General features: G+C 46.8%; 1 protein-coding gene across 5 annotated transcripts; it reads left to right on the top strand.

Moving 5' to 3' along the window:
• Nucleotides 1-3,458: 3,458 nt before the first annotated feature.
• Nucleotides 3,459-19,975, top strand: nlrx1 (NLR family member X1). 5 transcript variants are annotated; one of them, XM_015337476.2, is made up of 10 exons: nt 3,459-3,618; nt 7,020-7,179; nt 10,515-10,643; nt 10,739-10,814; nt 11,193-11,299; nt 11,763-12,388; nt 12,844-14,288; nt 15,030-15,116; nt 15,896-16,147; nt 16,885-19,975. In XM_015337476.2, the coding sequence occupies exons 2-10, from the start codon at nt 7,113-7,115 to the stop codon at nt 17,213-17,215; spliced, it is 3,120 nt and encodes a 1,039-aa protein (XP_015192962.2). In that variant the 5' UTR covers nt 3,459-3,618; nt 7,020-7,112; the 3' UTR covers nt 17,216-19,975. The 5 variants fall into 5 exon arrangements, with proteins under 5 accessions (XP_015192962.2, XP_015192964.2, XP_069039122.1 ...); XM_069183021.1 differs by lacking the exon at nt 3,459-3,618 and adding an exon at nt 4,642-4,926; XM_015337478.2 differs by lacking the exon at nt 7,020-7,179.
• Nucleotides 19,976-20,651: the final 676 nt, after the last annotated feature.

The following is a 20,651-nucleotide window of genomic DNA, read 5'->3' as shown; positions in this document are numbered from 1 at the left end:
CCCCTACTATTACCACCTCATTGGCCAAACTGAAGGGACCCTGGTGGATACAGAGTCAACCATGACCATTGTCCGCTCCGATCTGCTGCCACATGTCACTTCAGACCACGGGCCTAGAACTGAGCACCGCGACTGGGGAGACAGCACCCACTCATGGGTGAACCACTGCTGCGATGGAAGTTGGCCAGTAATGCTATCGATGACCCCCCATTTAGGAGGCCTGTATCCTGGGGGTTGGACTTTCTATGGGGAGCCTGCGCCCTGCGCCCTCCAAACAGTACGCCTGCATCAGGGTCTGACCTGCACTGGAGCTGACCACCGGTTGGCTGCGTGAGGGTACGTCGCTGGTGCCTCGCCAACAGCCAGCGAAACCTGATGCCCCACCCTGACATGTTCGCAAGAAAGGGCTTAAGCCCCGAGCTCACCAGATGCATCGCCAATTGTCTCCAGGCAACGGAGCTCAGCTCCCGTCAATCAGGATGCACCAGGAGCGACCACCGACAGGCCACACTCAAGAGCCGTAGGGGGAAGGTGTGCCAGGGACCTGACCCCCAGCCAAGGTGAGCGTCACCGGAGTCTTCTCCTGCAGTTCCAGCACATCTTTGCGTTGGCACCAAAGGACTTCTGCAGGCAGTGCATTGACGCTGGGGATGCCCGTCCCAACAGACAGCAGCCCTGCTGTCTGTTGGATCAGCGAAGACAGGCTCCGGAGATAGCCCTGGAGGAGACAGGGATAGTGAAATCTTCCAACAGCCCTTGAAGGTCACCGATAGTAATGGTCGCCTTAGGAGATTCTGGTGGATCTATGTTGACTACCTGAGCCTGAATGCTGCCACACAGAAAGACTCCTACCCCTTACCTTGTATTGAGGAATCCCTGGACCACCTGAAGGGGGCGTCCTGGTTCTCACCCCTAGAGTAGCTACTGGCACCAGACACTCAGCCCACTTACTCCCTGAGTGAGTAAGGGTGAGCGCCCCACCTGGAGAAGATGGCTAGATGTCCATCTTCTCTCAAAGCTCTCCAGGCTCAGTGCCCTGGACTCAGCATCCAGGACAGCATGTTAAAGCAGTGCTGGGTGCACCCCAACTTCAGGAGAGGAGGGGTGCAAGGTGGCCCATGTCCTCAGCGTCATGAAGACCCTATGACTGGGGGTGGGTCCAAAGAGACTTTGCACACTTCTGTCTGCACTCTATTGCCTGCACTGCACTGTAGCCACGTCCCGTGGGGTCCCTGATGAAGATAGGCGCCATAGATGTCCTGGGTCCACCTGCAGCAACAGGTATGTGCTTATGGAAAGGTGCCATTTTCCCCACTGGTCACAGGCTTAGGCCCTGCCAGACCAGAGTATGAGGTCTTACAGTTACTCTGGGGGAGGTTTTCAGCTGGTGTGGGGATTCCACTGGAAGTGCACGCAGACCAAAGCCGGAACTGCGACTCCCATATGTTCCAGTGCACGTGGTATCCGAAAAACTCGGACCACCCCCTACACTCCTAAGGTAACGAGCTTGTCGAGTGGTTCAAGCGCACCCTGGGCATGCAGCAGTCCCCGGTTGGTGCACGGCACCAAGAAGACTGGGACCTGCAAAATCCTCCGGTGCTCCTCTCCCACAGCTTAGTGGTCCAGGAGTCCACCGGCTGCACACCTGGTCACTGGGAAGATCCCCCGGATCAAGGCCCCATTCGGGATAATTCGGAGCACAGTGCGAATTGTACACATACAATTGAGTGTATGTAAAATTGTAAACCTGAAATTATTTTTTGTTAATATCGTCATTCTCATAGACGCATAAAGATCCAAAAGACCGGGACATAATTCAGCGAGCCCAGTCATAGAGACCGAGTGTCGAGCAAGCATGAGCAGTGAGGTATGAGACTACGAGAGCGTTGATATCGACGATCGAGTAGCAGTAATAATGCACCCAGCCACGTTGGGCCTCACGCAGTCTAGTGGTCAATTTAACCTTTTTCCATTGACGACCGTGTTTGTTTTCTTATTATCATATTTTTGGGGGAATTTAATTTTCTGTGCGCAGATCAATTTCCTATGTGTGCTGATTTCACAACCTGTGTACCCTTCTGTCAGGGTGAGGGTTGCTGGTCTACAGGGCCTCGCCAGAACAATTCGACCGGGTGGGCATCTGGTTTTAACTGTGGGGGGGGCTGGGGGGCCAGTTTGAGACATGTGACTCAGCAGACACATGCTGTAATAACAATTTGTTCTGAGCTGGTCTGCGTTCAGGAGAGTGGAAATTTCCTTCTCATTTTTAATGCGCGTTTCATGCTCCGTCCATACGGCCATGCGGGTTATATGTTCCTGTGAAGTGTTGTGTTTCCAGTCATGGTACCCCCCCTCACTGTAAAAGTTGAGTCAGTGGTGCGGGCACTGTTGAACTTCATACAGGGATAGCAAACTGCTGCGTCAGCTTTGGCGCTATACTCGAGCCCTTCTCGATCGTGGTACCACGAAGATACAAAAGGGCAATTCCTACCCTGAAACAGATGGGCAGGGTATCAATGTAGGACGACCTGGTTGGGTTTTTCCATCCCTAGGTAATCAGGGGGCTGTGGCAGTGGTCCACAAATGACCGGACAGGAGTCTTTACTGGGTACACCTGCTCTGTCTTTAACAGCAAAATTAGCATTCAGTTCTGCTGCTGTCGACGTGGAGCACCTACTGTATCTGCTTCCCTTCTGCTCCATTTTCTTTTCCCCCACTTCTAGCCACCCCTTTTCTTATAGCCATTATTTGGGCTACTGTTAGCCTAGGGTTCTGATTAACGAAATGAGATTAAACAATTTCTGCCTACAAAACCGCCTTGTGTGTGTTGCATTATAAATCCCGTCCTGGAACCTCAAATGGGACACGAGGCCCAGCTACGGGTTTTTTTTTTCATTCGTCCTGACAGAAAAAGAAAATTTGAAATGTAGTTACAGTAGTTACAGAACATATTTTTCAATATTTAAAAAATAAATCAACGAAAACACTGTTTCCACGTTAATAGAAAATTATTTTCGGGGGGTAATTATTCTCTTTCTTTCTCCTCTTTATCCTGCCTTTCCTCCCTCCGTGGAAAGCACACCGGCTGTAAATAAAAGGGCAATAAATCTCCGCTGTGAACCAGAACAACCCCCTAGTCTCCTTTCTTCCACAGCCTGCCTCAAACATGCTAAACGCAATATGTTGTTTTGTTTTTATTAAGGTGCTGTAAATTGGATGGTGGAAATGATTCAGACTACAGTCCAGAAAAATAAAGGGAATGAAAATGATTTAACCCACTTCGGCCCATCTAGGAGTACAAATATTTTTTACGCCCTACCGCTCTCGTTTTGTATGCAAAAACGAAGGTCAAACATCAATACATATATTTTTTATCATTTAGCTTTCTGCTGAAGTTTTAAACGGTCGCAGGACGTCACTGCCAACACATGTAGATGTATAAGACGGGGAGGGGCAAATCCACTGACACACGTTCGTGCAATGTAGCAAACAGGAAAGTTCAGGGAAAATACCGGTTATAATCGGTTTTTAATTATAGTAGCTACTGGCCGTTTAAGTGACAACGTCACAGCTGATGTTAAACTGTATCCTAGCTGAAGACCCAAATCGCTATCTCGGGTACTGTACCTTTTTAAATATAATCTTTGCTTTCTCTTAACAAAACATGTGGGCATGTTTGTTTTCTTTGATCAATGAAACGTTATAAAATGATGCCGCATTCACTTTTATTATTTTCTTCCTAAAGACACGGAATGGGCGCCTGGGTTAGTTTTTGTTGTCACGCGTTGCTCTTTTTTAGTACCGTTTTTGAAAACGGACACGTTTGCATGTATGTCCTTGGCTTTGGGTTTGGCAGAAAATGAGCAGGAGTTCCGTGTTTCTGTTTTTATTTTATTTTCGATTTCCAGCAGGGCTAAACAGTCTCTGAAAGGGTGTTGGGGAATTTTGAGTAACTGAACTAGAAGGTAGTGCATAAGTACAGTATGTGCTTGAATTACAGGGTTTAAGGTTGTGGTCTGATCAGTGAGGAAGGCAACACGATACTGTTTTTAGTGTTGGTAAACTGAGCACATTCTCTGGCCGGCATTGATTAATAATCCATGTAGAAGTTGCAAAGTAAATTCAAAATATTTAGATAAAAATCCTTGCTGAAAAAAACTCCGAGCATTTTAATGTAGCTACGTGCAGTGATTGTGTGTAACATGAAGATTGCAAAAACAAAAACATAACATAGGAAACACTTCGTCTGAGTCAAGTATGTTGACATAACATTAGGCACTGTGGGGAAATAAAAAGGCAAATAATGTCAGGCGATATACATAATATTTTCATAGTTAAACCTTTAATTTAATCAAGTGATGTCAAGTTAAAAATTGTTCATTGTAGTTGTAAAACCTCTTTTAGAATATTCTAGTCACAATAAGAGAAATAGGATATGTCTATCCTGGACACAGGAGAAGAGAGACCATATGCTGGTGCATCCCCAGACTCAAATGAATGTCCTATTATGAAAGGCTAAAAGAACTTAACTGTTTTAGTCTTGAACTGAGAAGTCTTTGAAAGAACCCTGTGCAAAGGCCTCAAAGGTATCAACCCTAACCCCACCAAATTTAAAATTACAGTGAGAGAGAAACCAGAGGACACAGAAACCAAGGTCAAGTGCATTCAGTTGAGAGCAGGTGACACTTCCTTACACAAAAGGTTTATGAATTTCCGTATTGTCATGGAAGTGAACCGGACGGTCCTCTTATTTTTAAAATCTCACTTGCATAATTAAAGAAGCCTTGTCCTATTCTGCTGCAGGGGCCAGAAAACTGACAGCATACAAAAATCAGACTGTCAGAGGGAGCCACAGGCCTTTGAGCTGGGATACCGTGGAAGTTCTCCATGGTCGCTATGTTTCAGAACGTTCCGGAAATATTGCTGGTAAAAATGTAAATTTTCCCCCTCAAATGTGCATAAAATAACAAGGGGAAAACAAGGGGGGGATCTAGTGATTAAACTAGTGGCAAATCCAGTGACTTCACTTTTTTCTGAGGTTTTTGCTCTTTTGCTTTCGTGAGCAGAACTACACCGGATCACAAATTAATTCTGCTTTAACACGTTTCTTGTGTTCTTTCGGAGAAAGGAAAGACCCACCAAGTCTTATCAGTCCAGAGGTACAATGTATTAAAAATCACTCTATGCTATTTTTAGGACAGGAATTCTCTCCTGCCCCCTGAAATAACTGGCTTGTGGGAATAGCTGTCAAGTCTCTGGGGCTTTGTGTGGTACAGCACTGCTTTGTTAAGTGTGTCATTACAGGGGCTCGGCCCCAGCTCCGAATCTGTTCTTGAACAGGGCAGATTCTGCCGGATAATGTCTGCGGAGGAAAAAATGGAATCCTGCAAAAGGCTTGAAAGTTTCCTTAAACAAGGGATTCTAGCCCCCCAAATCCCTTACACCTCCAGCACAATATTTTGCAGAAAGCAGATAGGAATTCTGTCCGAACACTTAACGCCTAGAATTATCCTCTGCCGTAAATAATCTGGAAATCCTGTCCGGTCTGCAAGTTTAAAGCTTGACGAGCAGTATACTGGCAGTGTGATCGGGATCGTCAAAAAGCACTGAAAGTCCCTGAGTTTTCTTATTAAGAAATGTTGTGCTCTGGAAGGAAGCCTTCATGAAAACTACTTAACTTGCTGATTGTAGAGGGCAGGGTGGTTTGTGATGGGGCGATTGAATGAATAAAAAGGGTTTTGCAGATGCTTGGCTGACTCAATTGTATACCAAGTTTCTTCATCTTAATCTATATCCTTGCATTTCATATCACACTTTTCATCCTAAAGGATCCTGAAGTACTTTACATGTGTAATGTTACACATAGGGGAGGATCCCTTCACAACTGAAGTGCATTTTCACTTCACCACCTGGGTGAAGCACAGTAGCCATTCTGCACCAGCATGCCCGCTGCACAAGAGATCAACAGAGGAGCGAGAAATTGCTTCACCAATCAATTAGTGGAATTAAGGGGCAACTTTAAGGAGGTGCCATTGTGCAAACGCAGAATGTATTTTAGCCAGCACACTGGGTTTAACAGTTCTTCTTATGCAATCAGTGCCAATACTGAAAACTGAGGGGCGGTGCGGTGGCTCTGTGGCTCAGGATCTGCGCCTGTGGCTGGAAGGTTGCCGGTTCGTATCCCGCGGCCGGCAGAGGAATCCTGATCCGTTGGGCCCCTGAGCAAGGCCCTTAATCCCAACTGCTCCAGGGGTGCTGTACAATGGCTGACCCTGTGCTCTGACCCCATGCGTCTCTCCCTATCTGTGTCTCATGGAGAGCAAGCTGGGGTATGCAAAAACACAAATTCCTAATGCAAGAAATTGTATAGGACTAATAGTGATGTGATGTGATCTTATCTTAAAACTTTAATCACCAAGTAAGACTTTGATTTAATGTCTATATCTGTAAAACAGCTTACCCTACAGTACAGTGCACCCCTGTCATCATACTGGATCTCCGGTGTGAAAATGTTGGTCCTGAGGAAAGAGTGTAAATGTAAATTTTTGTTTGTTCTTCCTCAGACACCACCTATGGCATCTGAATTAACATATACATGATCAAAATCGATGCTTGTACAATGTACCTGTGTTTACTTACTGTTAAGTCGTGCCCTTTGGTTCAGAATTCGTTAGCTCCTACTTCTCTTTGGTTCCACGCACTTGTTTGCTAATAGGACATGTATATGATAGATGAGGAATCAGCGCACATCAGAACAGTTTATTTTACTGTTTGGGCTTTTATCATTAAAAAATGTTCCTTAATGTGTCTTTTGTAAATGCTTTTTTTCATTTAAAAAGTTTTGAAAACCCTTCCTTATGCATCTGAAGCGATATGTAAGCATAGAAGTCTGCAGATATCAATCTGAATAGAACACGAGAGCAGAAGACATAGTGTTATTCTGAGGGCCAGTTGTGAGATGTTAGCAGTATCACGTGGTGTGTGTTGCGTGTATGTACCCTGTTTCATTTATCTTGAAGATCCCCGTTTCCTGACCAGGACCACACGCTGTTGAAGTTGAAGAGTTGCACAGCCTGCCTCTCAGAAGACGAATATGGGGGCCGAGACAGGGAATGCCTGAGTTTTGTTCGAGATGCAGCAAGGAGATGCTGCATTTTCTCTTGCATCTGACGCAGGGAGGTCAGCGGTAATCATGTCCCCCCCAAAAAAGATAGAAAATGCTCACTAAGCACAGCCCTATCCTGGCAACTTTTCACAGAGACAGAGGGAGGCGCTTAGCGGGAGCAGAGAAGGAGGGCCTAGCGTAGTGGCGTGCAGGCCTGTCGCTCCGCAGTGGAATCCTGGGAGAGCAGTGGGAGTCTGGCGTCCCTCAGCGGAGAGGATAAGTACAGGGAGACTGTGCTGCTTCTAGCTTCTCAATTCGCAGCTGCCGTCCTCGGGAGATCCGGATATGAGCCAGACTGTCAGCGGGCAGCCTGGCTCGTGGCTTGAGAGGTGATTTCACGCACAGGGATTCAATAATCCTGGAGCTGCAGCTGGGAAGCACCAGCTGCTGTGTTAAGGGCGAGAACAGAGTGAGCTTCTCATAGCTGAGTAGTCTGGTTATCCATGTAGAGGGAGAGGGTTTTGAGATTCTCATCATCAGTGAGAGCGGGTTGAGGTTAAAGAAAAAGACTTCATTTTGACTTGCTTGTGAGGGTTTAGGGTTATGTCAGGGTTTTTTTTTTCTACTGTAACTCTTCTACAATAGTTTTGTTGTTCTGCTTTAGGGTACGTTTTAACTGTTTTCAAAAGATCCGAGCTGTGCTTCCTGTAATGTCATTTCTAATATGGGACTGTAGAAATACCAGGCGAAAGAAAGCAAAAGCAGGTCTTTGTTTCTTTAAATTTTCAAAATTAAGCTTGCGTTTGCTAAAAAATGCCACACAGCTGTATACAATATTAGGAGCTGTGATGACAGATCTTGTTTTCAGCGCAGAGACTATTCATGTTGCTTTTAGGTATCAAATGCACAGTTTGTACAAAATTGTTATACACAGGTGCTCTATCAATAAGAACTTGGCAGAGAGTTATAAACTCTTTTTTCTGTGCTCTGAAAGGTGCTGAGGACATGTGAGTAAGTCACCAATTTGTACATTTGAGCAAAATAGGTGCTGCATAATTCATGCTGAGATCACCTTGTTCTGTTAATTTTTAAAAAGCATTCAAAGCTGCTCGTGTTGCAAGATGCACTTACTGTGATTAAGGTATGCTGGCAAGTCTAATATTTTAAGACCTGGAATTGTACTCTCTACCCCACCTCCCAGGTTGTGGAAAAATTGTTTAAAGCTTATTATTCCACATCTGAAGGAATGAACCAGTTGAAGGTTTTGATTGTGTTCACGTGGTCCAGCTGCAGTCGTTGTCGTTGCCTGTCAGAACCTGACTTCTCCCAAAGTTACCAGTTTAAGAGAGTGTTTAATTCTCAGGGTGCTTAGAGCTAATCCCTGAGAATGAGCAATGAGCTGTAAAATGTGCACTGGAAGAAACTAAGCTCCTACAGTGATAGGTGCGTCTCCATTTGTGTTGTCTGAGTGTTTTGTAAATGCCAGTGGACAGCCTTTTAACAAAAATACATGCAGCTCAAAAGCAACTCTGTTTGAAAGGATCTTATAGTCTTATACCCCCCCAAAAACTAGGCATGCTAGACGTGTTCAAAAGATTAGGAATTAAGTGTTGTAATGCCCTTTGTAATGTAATTATTTAAAAAGTTGTCAGACAGGTCTGGATATTGTCATAGAGGACAGTTCAAATTTCAAGTTTTAGTGTCATATGTACAGTGCCTGAGTCCAATGAAATGCTAACTTTCATGTTTCTTCACACAATAAATGAACATGAACCAATAGCGTGTGTCAATAACATAGTCAAAAGTGGTAGTGTAAAATAAAAGTAGGAGCATCATGCTTAAACATGAGGATAGCAGGATTATACATGAGATCAATACAGAACCCAATAGGAGCAATGGACTATACATTAGAAGGGTAACAACTGAAATCTTCAGCAGCATTTAATTAGCAGCAATGTGCAAAAAAACAAGTAGTATTGCGAGTTCAGAAAGCAGTAGGGTGTAATGTGAGGGTAGGAGGATTGAGAGGTGGTGTTCAGAAGTCTTATGACTACGAGATAGAAGCTTTTATACTCCTCAGTCTTCTGCCAGAAGGAAGAAGAGAGAACAGTGCATACCCAGGGTGGTTTTTAACCCTGAAGTATATTATTTGCCATCCTGAGACCGCGTGTGGTGCAGATGGTCTGGATGGAAGGGAATTCTGTACCAGGGATGTGCTGGACTGTCTCCACCACCTTCTGTGGTTTTCTGTGGACATGAGCTGAGCAGTTGACATAACAAAAACTGTCATGCATCCGGTGAGAACGCTTTCTGTTGTACATCTGTAGAAATGTGTAAGTGTTTGTGAAGACGTACTCAATCTCATGAGTTGCCTGAGGCAGCAGAGTTGCTGGAGTGCTTTTGTGATTTCTTCATCCACATGATGAGACCAGGTCAGATTGTTGGTGATGTAAATACCCAGAAACTTAATGCTGCTGACCATCTCCACAGCTTCCCCATTGATATAGACAGGGGTGTGGCCTCCTCTTCCCTGCTTCCTGAAATGAACAACCAGTTCCTTAGTTTTGCTGAGGTTAAGGGAGAGGTTATTGTCCTGGCACCATACCACCAAGTCCTTTAAGGAGAACTGCAGTCCCAAATTCTATACCGGTCATTAAATTTTGGCAACAGAATAAATTAATTGACGGTGTTGCAAAATTTGACAAATTCTGAAATAAGCACAAAATCATGTATTAGCCATACACAATTTCTTGCATTAGGAATTTGTCTTTTCGCATACCCCAATTTGCTCTCCATGAGACACACGGACGGGGAGAGAGAAGCTTGGGGTCAGAGCGCAGGGTCAGCCTATTATACGCCCCCCCTAAGCAAGGCCCTTAAACCCCAACTGCTCCAGGATTCCTCTCCGTACTGGGCGAGGGGCTGAGCACACAGCTCTGGGGGGCTCCTGTGTTGAGGATTAGAGTAGAGGAGATGTTGCTGCTCTCACAGATTGAGGTCTAGATGTCAGGAGGTCCAGGATCCAGTTACAGAGCAAAGTACTAAGGCCCAGCTTCAAGAGCTGGGTGACTAACTGGGATGGGATCATAGTACTAAATGCAGAACTGTAGTCTATGAATAGTAATCTGGGGTAGGTGTTTATATTGTCTAAATGAGCCAAAGCAGTGTGTAATGCTTTTAAGTGCTATCATGTCGGTATGGAAATTGAAGTTGATCAAGATTGTCCTTGTTAATGTGTCAACGTACACCATCACCAGCCTCTCGAAGCACTTCGTTAGTGCACTTAATGAAGGAACTTAAAACTTTTCCTGGACTCGATTTTCTTGGCTGCAGGGTTAATCTCCCCTTAATCCTGTTTCCTGGGTTGTTGTGCTTGGGAGTGGGCTATGATGATGTGCTCTCTCTGCAGGGGGCAGTAGTGAACTCAGCGGGACGTTGCAGCGCTGGTGGCGCGCCCCAGGCCCAGAGATGATGAGGAGCTGGGGTAGGGGGTGGCAGGACATCCTGTATAGAGATCATGTCTCTTTCTGGGGTCGAGGTAGGACGTTTCCCGTAGTTCCTGCCATTGGTTTAATTTCTCAGGCATTGCGTTCATTAAATTGGCTAAAAAAAGTTGTTTATTCTTTGACGCAGGAGTGAAAGTGAGCAGCCGGTCCAGTAAAGTCTATATTCTGATTGATGGGAGACATGTGTCTACTATCCACCACAGGTGAGATAAAAACTTTCTCTCTTTCTTGTGAACGAGCCTTACAGGGCTTTACAAATCCTAGTACATGTTAACTATTTGTGTGCTACGCTAAAAAATACTCCTAATGTTATGAAGTAGCAGAAGTGACCCCTTTTAAATTCATCACCCCAGTGGTACAGATTTGGCCCGGTGGATTAGCAGGTTCTAGCTGAAGGATTTTGTTCTAGGCTTTGTAGGATGAACTTTCCTACTCTAGTTTCATTTAGCCTGCAGCAGTTCTAAGACTTGGAACATGAAGGAACTTGAGTTATCTTAAGAGCTGCCATGTGCCCCTTGAAAATTCCCTGTTGGAAGGCCTTTTCATAAAATACACTCATTTCCTGCTTTCTTCGTCTATAGACATCTGTGTCCCGCAGGAGGACAGTGGAGCCGACAGAGAGACAGTCCTTCTTTTCTCACTTCTGTGTCACAGATGAGGCCGTTCAGCTCCGGCACCTCTAATCCAGGTGAGCATGGGGCTCTGAGTAACTGCAAACATATGTGGAAAGCAACACTATTTCCTGTTGCTGTTGCTCCTCACACACCCTGGCTTCGTTGCTAAGCGTGCTGGCTGTGTTCATTTGGATTGTGGGAATGATAAATGGGGTTATAACTGGGGTTGCGCTGTAAGGGGGTTCCACAGTAGCAGTAAGACCAGTCACACATTGATGGCACAGTGTGTTAGCTCAAATTTGTTAAACATGTGGCCCAGGAGGATGTCTCGGGTCATTTTTCCTGCGTCGGATACCTAGGAAGATTCTAGGTTGGTTTTTCTTGCTCTCTAGTAAATGCACGGCATTTTTGGTCCATACAAAAATACTAATCTAACGCAGAGGTCACAATGTTTAGATCTTTTCACTTCACGAGAAACTAGAGAAAGGTGGAAGTGGTTTGCATTTCCTGCCATCATATTTCCTGTTGTGCACGCAGACCCGATTCTGCTTCACAAGCAGAAGTTGACCCAGTGGTTCAGCCACCTACCAAAGGAGGAGAAGCAGTTTGGGGTGCTCTTCTCTCCGGAGAGCATGCACGTTGACCCCCTCATCTTGGAGAGGAACCCCAAGGAGAGCCAGAACGTCGACACTTGGATGAAGGACGTCGGAGTCAACGATTACCAGTCCTCCTTGACAACCGAGCAATTCTTTGATCCCGTCCCCGGGTCCTACACGGACCGCGGGCACAACGTCGTTCTCTACGGCAGCGTGGGGACCGGGAAGAGCATGGTGGTGCGCAAGCTGGTCCTGGACTGGTGCAGGGGGTCGGCGCTGTCCCAGTTCGAGCTGGTGATCCCTTTCTCCTGCGAGGACCTCTCCCTGCTGGGCCGTCCGGCCTCGCTCCGGCAGCTGGTGAGGAGGAAGTACCTGCACCTGCGCGACACCCCCCTGCTCAGCGGAGAGGGCGCCCTGGCCCGACAGGTGCTCTTCATCTTCAACGGCATGGAGCAGATGAAGCTGGACTTCCGCCTCTCCACCACCGAGCTGTGCGCTGACCCAGATGAGCCCCTCCCTGCCGGAACCATTTTGGTCAACCTGTTTCGCAAGTATCTCTTACCCGAGGTGAGTGGGCAGGATCAGTGCCCTGTGAATACCAGTCTCGAGGATGGCATGTGTTTTACCATTTTGTTACAAGACAATTTGAATTGGCAAAATCACGTTAGACTTTTGAAGCAATTTTTTCTAGCTTTAAATGGCTAAGGGGTCACATTTTCTCTATTGACCGACTATAGGAAAATTGCATATTTAATTGCCTCTGGAAGTGGCGCAGTTGACAAAAAAAGGACTAAAAGCTTTAATCCTGCTTCTCCAGAGAGATTGGCTGTAGATAAGCAGTAATCAGGTGGTTGTAGTTTGATCAGGTTGCTATGAAGAGTTCCTCTATAACCAGTTCTGATATTATTATTTGCATATTTAGCATCTGAGACTTGTCAAAGAGGAAGCCGCAAATAAGAGCTCATGCTCACGTACAGTATGTTGTATGTAGTCATACTTGTATGATTCTTCTGATTCTTCAGGCCAGCATTCTAGTCACCACCAGGCTTTCTGCCTTGGATCGCATCCCGGGAAAGTATGTGAACCGCTACGTGCAGATCTGCGGTTTTAACAACCCCGACCAGCAGAGGGCGTACTTCACCAGTCGGCTGCTGCACCATGCCAGCGGGGAGCAACCCAGCCAGGAGGCAGAGGCTCTGCTGCGTATGCTGTACCTCAATCTACAGAGCGAGAGCCAGCTGGCGGCCGCCTGCTTCCTACCATCCTACTGCTGGCTCACCTGCGCCACGCTGCACTTCCTGCACTTCACAGACGCCAAGGCGCCCATCCGCACCCTCACCGGCATCTACACCAGCTTCCTGAGGCTCAACTTTGGTGGTGAGGTCCTGGAGGCAAGCAGCAGGCTAGGTGGGGCGGGGGGCTCGGAGGACCAGCAGGGCAGCTCCCTGATGTACTACGTGGCCCAGACGGTGGGCAAGCTAGCGTTCGACGGTGTCAACTACAAGCGCACGTGCTTCTCCGAAGAGGAGCTGGAGCAGTGGATTGGCGGCAAGACCAAGACCGACGAGGAGCTCCGGCAACTGGCGGTTTTCCAGACTGACGTGCTGGACTTCTTCCTGGTGCCCTACGTGGGGAGCTCCCGGCCGGGGGAGGACGTGGGAGAGACCCGCTACGTGTTCGCCATCCCCGCCATGCAGGAGTACTTGGCGGCCCTCTACGTGGTGCTGGGCGAGAACAAGACGGTCCTGGAGAAACTGGGCAAGCAGGCCTCGGAGGCCATCGGGCAGGCCAGCGAGGACCTGACCAGCCTCCTCAACATCCTGTCCAAGTTCCTCCCCCTGAGGATCTTCGCCATCTTCAACCTGCTCAAGATGTTTCCCAGCCTGTACCGCCGCGTCAGCGGGCACGGCAAGGGGCGGATCGCCCGGACCATGGCGGCGGAGATGTTCCGCAAGGAGGACCAGTTCAATGCCGACGTGCTGGACCAGGTGGAGCAGAGCGTCCTGGGGGTGCAGGGCCCCTTGCCACAGGAGCGCCAGGAGAAGGAGGCCTTTGAGCTCTATCCCGTCTTCATGGGTGGCCTCCTCTCCTACGGGAACAGGGTGCTCCTGGACCAGCTGGGGTGCACCATCAAGAGCACCGCGGTGGCCCAGATCACCAGCACGCTGAAGAAGAACCTGGTGAAGGAGAGCCAGAAACACCAGCCCCCCGAGGAGATGATGGATCTGCTCTTCTTCCTCTACGAGTTCCAGAACCCGCGCTTCACGGCCGAGGTGCTGGGCTCCCTCAAAGCCATCAGCCTGGCCCGGGTGCGCATGACCCCACTCAAGTGCTACGTGCTGCGCTGCGTGTTGAGCTGCGCCCCCTCCAAGCACCTGCTGAAGGAGCTGGACCTGTCCTCCTGCCACCTGACCAAGGACCTGCTGGAGACCCTCGGCCCCTCCCTCCTGCGCGCCCGCAGCCTCAAGTGAGTAGAGAATCCACTCACACACTGTCCCAGTAAGAATCAGCTGGTTTGCTCCACCAGTGAGTAACACCCTAATTGCCTCGACAACTTATTCCAATTATTCTGGTTCAGTCCTTGTTTGACAATAAAACCAGGCAGGCTTTGTGTCACGTGCGCAGCAAAAGATGAAACTGCCGTGCGGTTTCAAAAACCCTGCTTTATTTACTCTTCAGTGCGAGCTACCAGTGCTTTAACACCGCTGTATTTTAAAAGGTCATTCCAGCATTTTGCAGGTTGTGCTTTTCAGTTTGGAATATAAGGAAAAGCAAATCGAGGTCAGTGTTTGAATTCACGAATATACAGGCTCAGTATTGGTTTTTTTTGGTCTTTGCTAGCATTGCAGATGTCATCTGTCGAAGGAAATGGGGAGAACTCACTGACCTTTTTTTATGCTTAGTATACAGTACATGTAGAATACAGTATGTTAAAAAAAACATTTCAGTGCAGAATACAAAACCTTGCATTACACCTGCTGCCTGTGTACTTTATGTTACATAGCTTTTAAAATTTACTTTCATGATCTTAGGCATCTGTAAGTGTCTTTTTTTTCATTCTTAATGAGCTGTATGCTGTTTAGAAACACACAGTCGTACCGTGTTGAAGCTCAAAGAGTGTGCGTTGTAGAACTCAGAAGTGTGTGTTGTCCTGCCTTTGGTTACCCACAAGCCTGTGCTGGTGTTCTGATTTCCCGTCTGGCTCCAGTTTGCAGTTTAACAACCTGGGCCCGGACGCCTGCCCGCAGCTGAAGGAGCTCCTGTTGGACAGCCGCTGCCAAATTCGAACCCTGCGGTAAGGCCTTCCTTCTTTTTACTTCCTTATGCAGCCGTTATGGGATAACTGGCGGGGAGGGTAGAGAAATGAACAGAGAAGTGGCATCTGAAACTGAAACAAATTTTCGGGATGCAGGTAGTCGTGGTCGATGTGATTCGAGCGAACACTTTCCACAGCATGCAGGAAATTTAAAATCCTCCAGGACTGAAGTTTTTTTCACTGTGAACACACTCGAAGGGCATACTTTATGAGAATTTATGCAGTGCCCAGGAAATCAGGACATTTTTAGGGCCTATGAAGGAGGGAAACACTAGTGACTAACGAAAACAAGCTGAAACCACATACGGTACTCCAAATCAATAATCATACGCTCTCCTAGTGGCTGTTCTAGAAACTAGAAGGATCGAAGTGATGGTCACTCCATCAATCACGTGGTTTAGCATTCGAATAGTTTAAAGTGCGTCATGTCAGATCGACGTAATTTCATTGGCGTTGACCCCTCTTTCTGCACATTTTGGAGTGAAAGTGCCTAGGGCCCACGAACACCAAAATCCTGCGCTGAGTTGATAAAAATTCAGAATGCTCTTACAAGCAGAAAGAAAACGAAGAAGCCCACTAAATCTGACTTGAATTCATCCTTAGATTTCCCTGTTGATAAAAAAGGTCTTAAGCCAACTCTGATCCTCATGGATGATTTATAGTAGATCGTCCGTGCCGGTGTGCTGCTTCAGTGCCGTTTCTAGAATTTGAGAACTGGAGAGAAACGGAGAGGCAGTCGCGCGTCTCTGTCGCTGCAGGCTGTGCGATAACTCCCTGCTGGAGCCGGGGGTGAGCTGCCTGCTGGAGGCGCTGTCCGAGAACCGCTCGCTGCGCCACCTCTCCCTGATGCACACCGGCATGGGGGACGGGGGTGCCAGGGAGCTGGCGGCGCGTCTGAGAGACAACAAGGGCCTCGAGGAGCTGAACGTGGCCTACAACGCCATCGGGGACAGCGCCGCGGTGCAGCTGGTGGACACCTGCCGGGAGCACCCCACCATCAACACTGTTCAGTGAGTACGGCCGCCTGAGCACGGCGTTCAGGGAACAGGGCAGAGCTAGCCGCACAGCACACTGTATCGTTTCTCTTTCGAGTGCCGGCAACACCACTTTCGATAATTAGTAGAGGCAGAAGTAGTTAGCAGAATAACCTCTACATGCAACTGATTTGCAAAGAGTAAAAATAGCTAGAAAATAAACTGAAATACATATTATAAACCTCTAAAGTGGTTCTGTTAAAAAAAACACAAGTAACCCTCCCTTATACAGTTTGTTAATTAATGAACTAATGTATCACTTTGTTTTAGTTAATTGAAATGACTGATCAACTCACACAACAGTAATTACAAACTTGTAGTTACCAGGTAAAATGAACGACACAAATCCCTCCTCTGCTTCCGTTCATTCCGTGCTGAAAAGAGAAGAAAAGAAACGCAACGTTTCAGCTGTGGAGCCTTCTTTGGGTGTAGGTTGGGGTGTGCCTTCACACCCGAAACATTGTGTTTCTTTTCCTCTCTTTCCAGCACGGAATAAAACTTTACTTGTTCCTTTGCGGTCTACGCACGCTGACGTAGCGACCTACTTGAAATATTTCTCGGAATAAATATAAATGTCGTTTTCTGGACATGTGTGTAATTATGCCTTCCGATGGCTGTGGGAAACGCTCCCCTGCAGTTTCACTCCCGTCCTCCAGGGGGCAGGAGAGGAGGGTGCCGTGCTTGAGCCTGGTCCTGTGTTGTTCCCCGCGCAGCCTGTACCTGAACCAGCTGAGCGAGGCCGGGAAGCAGTCCCTGCACGCGCGGGCCCAGCGGGGCGAGGGGCCCAGCCGCCGGGTGAAGGTGCTGGCCTCCGTGACAGAGGGCGGGGAGCTCTCCGAGGACTGGCACCCCATCCTGGGCATCATCCGCCAGAACTGCACCTCCTGGGAGAGGCCGCGGGTGCGGGAGCAGCTGCTGCTCTTCCTGCGCGACCTGGAGGGGGGCCGGAGGCAGACGCGCAGCCTGGCGAAGAAGCTGTACTTCCGCAGGGTGGAGAGGGACGTCAAGCAGACGCTGCGCATGCTGGAGCGGGGCGCCCCCTAGTGGGCTGGGGTGGGAACTACAACTCTATTACCAGACAGACCATGCATGCCAACTCCTCTCGGGTAGCTCAGCCAGCTTTCTGAATCAAACTGGATACAGGAGGGTCCTCTCCCTCTTTGACCAAGGACTGCTTCCTAACCTTATCAGATGCTCCTGGGACATTAAATGGATTCCTTTAATTATTTAGAGTGCTCCTTAATCGGAGTCAAGGCTGCACAAAAAGGCAAATTCAATGATGCTGTTTCCTCTCTATAGCATTGCAAATGCTTAAGTCTGCTGTATGTTGCAGGAGCACAGCATTGCAGTACTGAAAGGCTGCACAAACTGGATATGCAGTATTAAAGCCTTGTGCCTGCCTTCTTCATCTCAGGTGAATAATCTGTTGGCGTCCATAGGACACAAAACGTGTAGCATAAGAATAAATAGTAGCATGTGCATTTTAAGCAGAAAATGGCATGATTTTATTTAAGGAAACTTAAAAAAACAGCCAGTGCCTTAAACCCTCACCTGGGACTGAGCCTATGCCTGACAGATTTCTTCCTCTGCTCCTCTCCTGTGGAATATGTCTCTACTGACACTAAGGATCAGAAGCATTGGTAATATTATTATCATCATCCTTAGAACTGCAATACTAGTGACCCAAAAGTATCTAATGGTCACAGATTGTTTTTTTGATGGGCTTCAGCCCCAGGTGATTCAATATTTGAGTGAGTCTGTATATTTCCAAGTTCTCAGTGGGACTCAGCAAACAGATGCTACTAACTGGGAGCACAGATATAAGCACATAGGAAGGGTGACAAGTGAGAGGGGTTCATTCTGAGCATCTGGCTCCATTTTTTATTATTGCCTAAATGATCCGAAGATCTCATCCAGCCATACTGGATGCAGCAAGATGGCTGGACAGCTTGCTCCATACTCCCGCACTCCTTTGTGTAAAAAAAAAGGTGTTTTCAGATTTAAATGCTCTTCCTTGTAGTTTCTGTTGATGATTCCCACAATGACAGCATCTAAAGAATTATCTTTTATCATTTACACATTTGGGCTTCAGTCCCTTTTTATATATCTTCAGGGTGACTTGGACCATACTGGTACGTTGTAATCTTGTGTGCAAGCTGTAAAATCTGCGCGTACTGTATGTTTTTGGGGAGAGAATTTGGTTTTTGCTTTGCTTTGCATCGAAGGAATCCTCTTCTCAGATGAATCCAGGTGGAACGCGCCAGTTATCTACAAGAGGATGTGTCTGCTGCACCCTTTGACACTGCTGTGGTGTTGCACGTTTGTAATTGTCCCAAAGACTGCAGAAGCACTGTGCTGCTGTCTGGGAAAAGGATGCACTGTGCCTTCGTGATGAAAAAATAACTGGAAATAAAGCAACATTGCACATCGGATAAATTCACTTGAACCCGTTAGTAATATCATCGTTGTGCCCATTCAGAATGGAAAGATGTCAAGATGCCAAATGAACCCTGGATGTTTTTTAAGCAGATCAGTGTCTTCTTGTAGGAGTGGTCTGGCTATGTGTCCCATGCAACATTGTTAAGGCTCAGGAAGGTAAACTGAAGGAGAACAAGTGTTTGTTACACAGTCAAGAATGAATCAGTTTTTCACTCTATTTCTAGTTCTTGAATTAATTCCCCGACTTTCGGATCCTGGTTTTCTGTGCCCGGGGTTGTGATGCTGGTGAGCTTCTGTAGATGGGGAATTCTGCTGCCTCCCGTCAGAGCAGGGCAGTGGCGTTCCCAGTCTCGCCACTGGAAGGCAGCAGTGGACGGAGCAGTTTGTGACCTGCAAATACAGGTCTTCCAGCAGGATGTAACTGAATATGACTGCAAGAACAAAAAACTTTGTAGTCGCCAGGGTGTGGCTGAAAAGCAATAACATTCAAGAAATGAAACGTTATTTATAATGTATTAATTATTTTTTAATTGTTGTAACAATTACCATCAGAATCTACAGCCGCTGTAGAAAACAGTGTGTATTCGTATAAGTCCAGCAAAACCCAGGGTCTTTTGAACAAGTGCTGATGCCATGGGGAAAAAAGCATCTTTCTCTGGTATTAAATTCCTAATATCTTAAAAGTCTAACAGTCATATAGTTTTATTCATTAACTGGCATCATTCTGATGTACCATATCACCTAATATTATGTATATTATTTAAAAGCAGTTTTTGTGGTTCTAATGGATAGTATTTTTTAATGAGCAATTACAAAAAATGAGACTGGACACAACGGTCAGTCTCACGTTTGACTGGATTCATATTTCTTATCAGGAGTGCCCTCTTGTGGCTAGCCCATGTATTGCACACTTGTGTCTACCGCACGTTTCTGGTTTACTTACCAGAGAAAGTTTTCCCTTAGCTTCAGAAATGCAACATAAAGCAATATCATTACTAATACAATCCTTTTGCTACAATTAACGGGATTTTTTGTCTAACTTTTTTGTCTTCAAAAGTGTTTGGGTGTTTTTTGGAAACATTTGTTTTCCATTTTAAAGAGCTGTAAGAGGCAATCATGAACTAACAGACTGTTTTTCTTGACCCTGAAAAGTGAACACAGGAATATCTGAGCTGTACCTTGTAGAATGTATTGAGCTGCAAGTTCAACAGGGCCTTAAAGACATTGCTAATGAAATACGTCATAGCATGTGTGCTTTGTCATAGACTGTACATTGTCAGGGGAAAAACATTAGAAGGGTTTCTGTGGTTTTTTGTCTGGTATTTGTTTTAACGTACATTAATAAAATATATTTGTGTTCCTTTTTGATGTGGGTGCTCATTTCTTCTTAGAGTTACTAGTGAAAGTGAGAGGTGGCAGAATTGTCCGACAGGCCCCAAGTTCGGTTCTGGATCAGGGTGCTTTCTGTGTGGAGTTTGCATGTTCTTCCTGTGCTCACCAGGGTTTTCTCTAGTTTCTCTGGTGTTCTCCCTCCTTCGTGCTGGCTACCTTCCCTAGTGTTTCTCGATTGCCCCTGTGTGGGCCAGGCTCTGTGCTGGACTGGCAACCTAGCCATAATGTTGTTCCTGTGCTTCTGGGATGGATCTGGGTTGGCGCATTCCTTGCTAGGAAGAAACGGCTTTCTGATTGTGGAGAGGGAGGGGAATCACTTCCTTCATGTTCAAGACCAAGAAGGCAGTCAGTCCGTCCCTTTAGCTATCAGAGCGGCAGACAGCAGAACCAACGAAAATGCTCTGGAGGCCCCTTCTTCCAGGCCCAACCACGTGTGCAGGAAAGTGGAGAGTTTCGGTATTGTACAAAAACAAGAGGGTCACTGCCACGAACGGTTTCATTATAGATGGGAATTAAGCTCCTATTCAAGTGGCAAAGCATTTTCCTAGACTCGCATGCATGTGTGGTATGTTTGAGGCCTGAAAGAGTGCAGGGATTTACGTACAGTAACAGTTTACATTGCAGAGATCTATCTTAGAGGTGCTCTCCT

This window comes from Lepisosteus oculatus, chromosome 23 (assembly GCF_040954835.1).
Source record: "Lepisosteus oculatus isolate fLepOcu1 chromosome 23, fLepOcu1.hap2, whole genome shotgun sequence".
Lineage (NCBI taxonomy): Eukaryota > Metazoa > Chordata > Actinopteri > Semionotiformes > Lepisosteidae > Lepisosteus > Lepisosteus oculatus.
The sequence above is the reverse complement of the archived record's forward strand: the minus strand, read 5'-3'. Positions and strand labels throughout refer to the sequence as shown.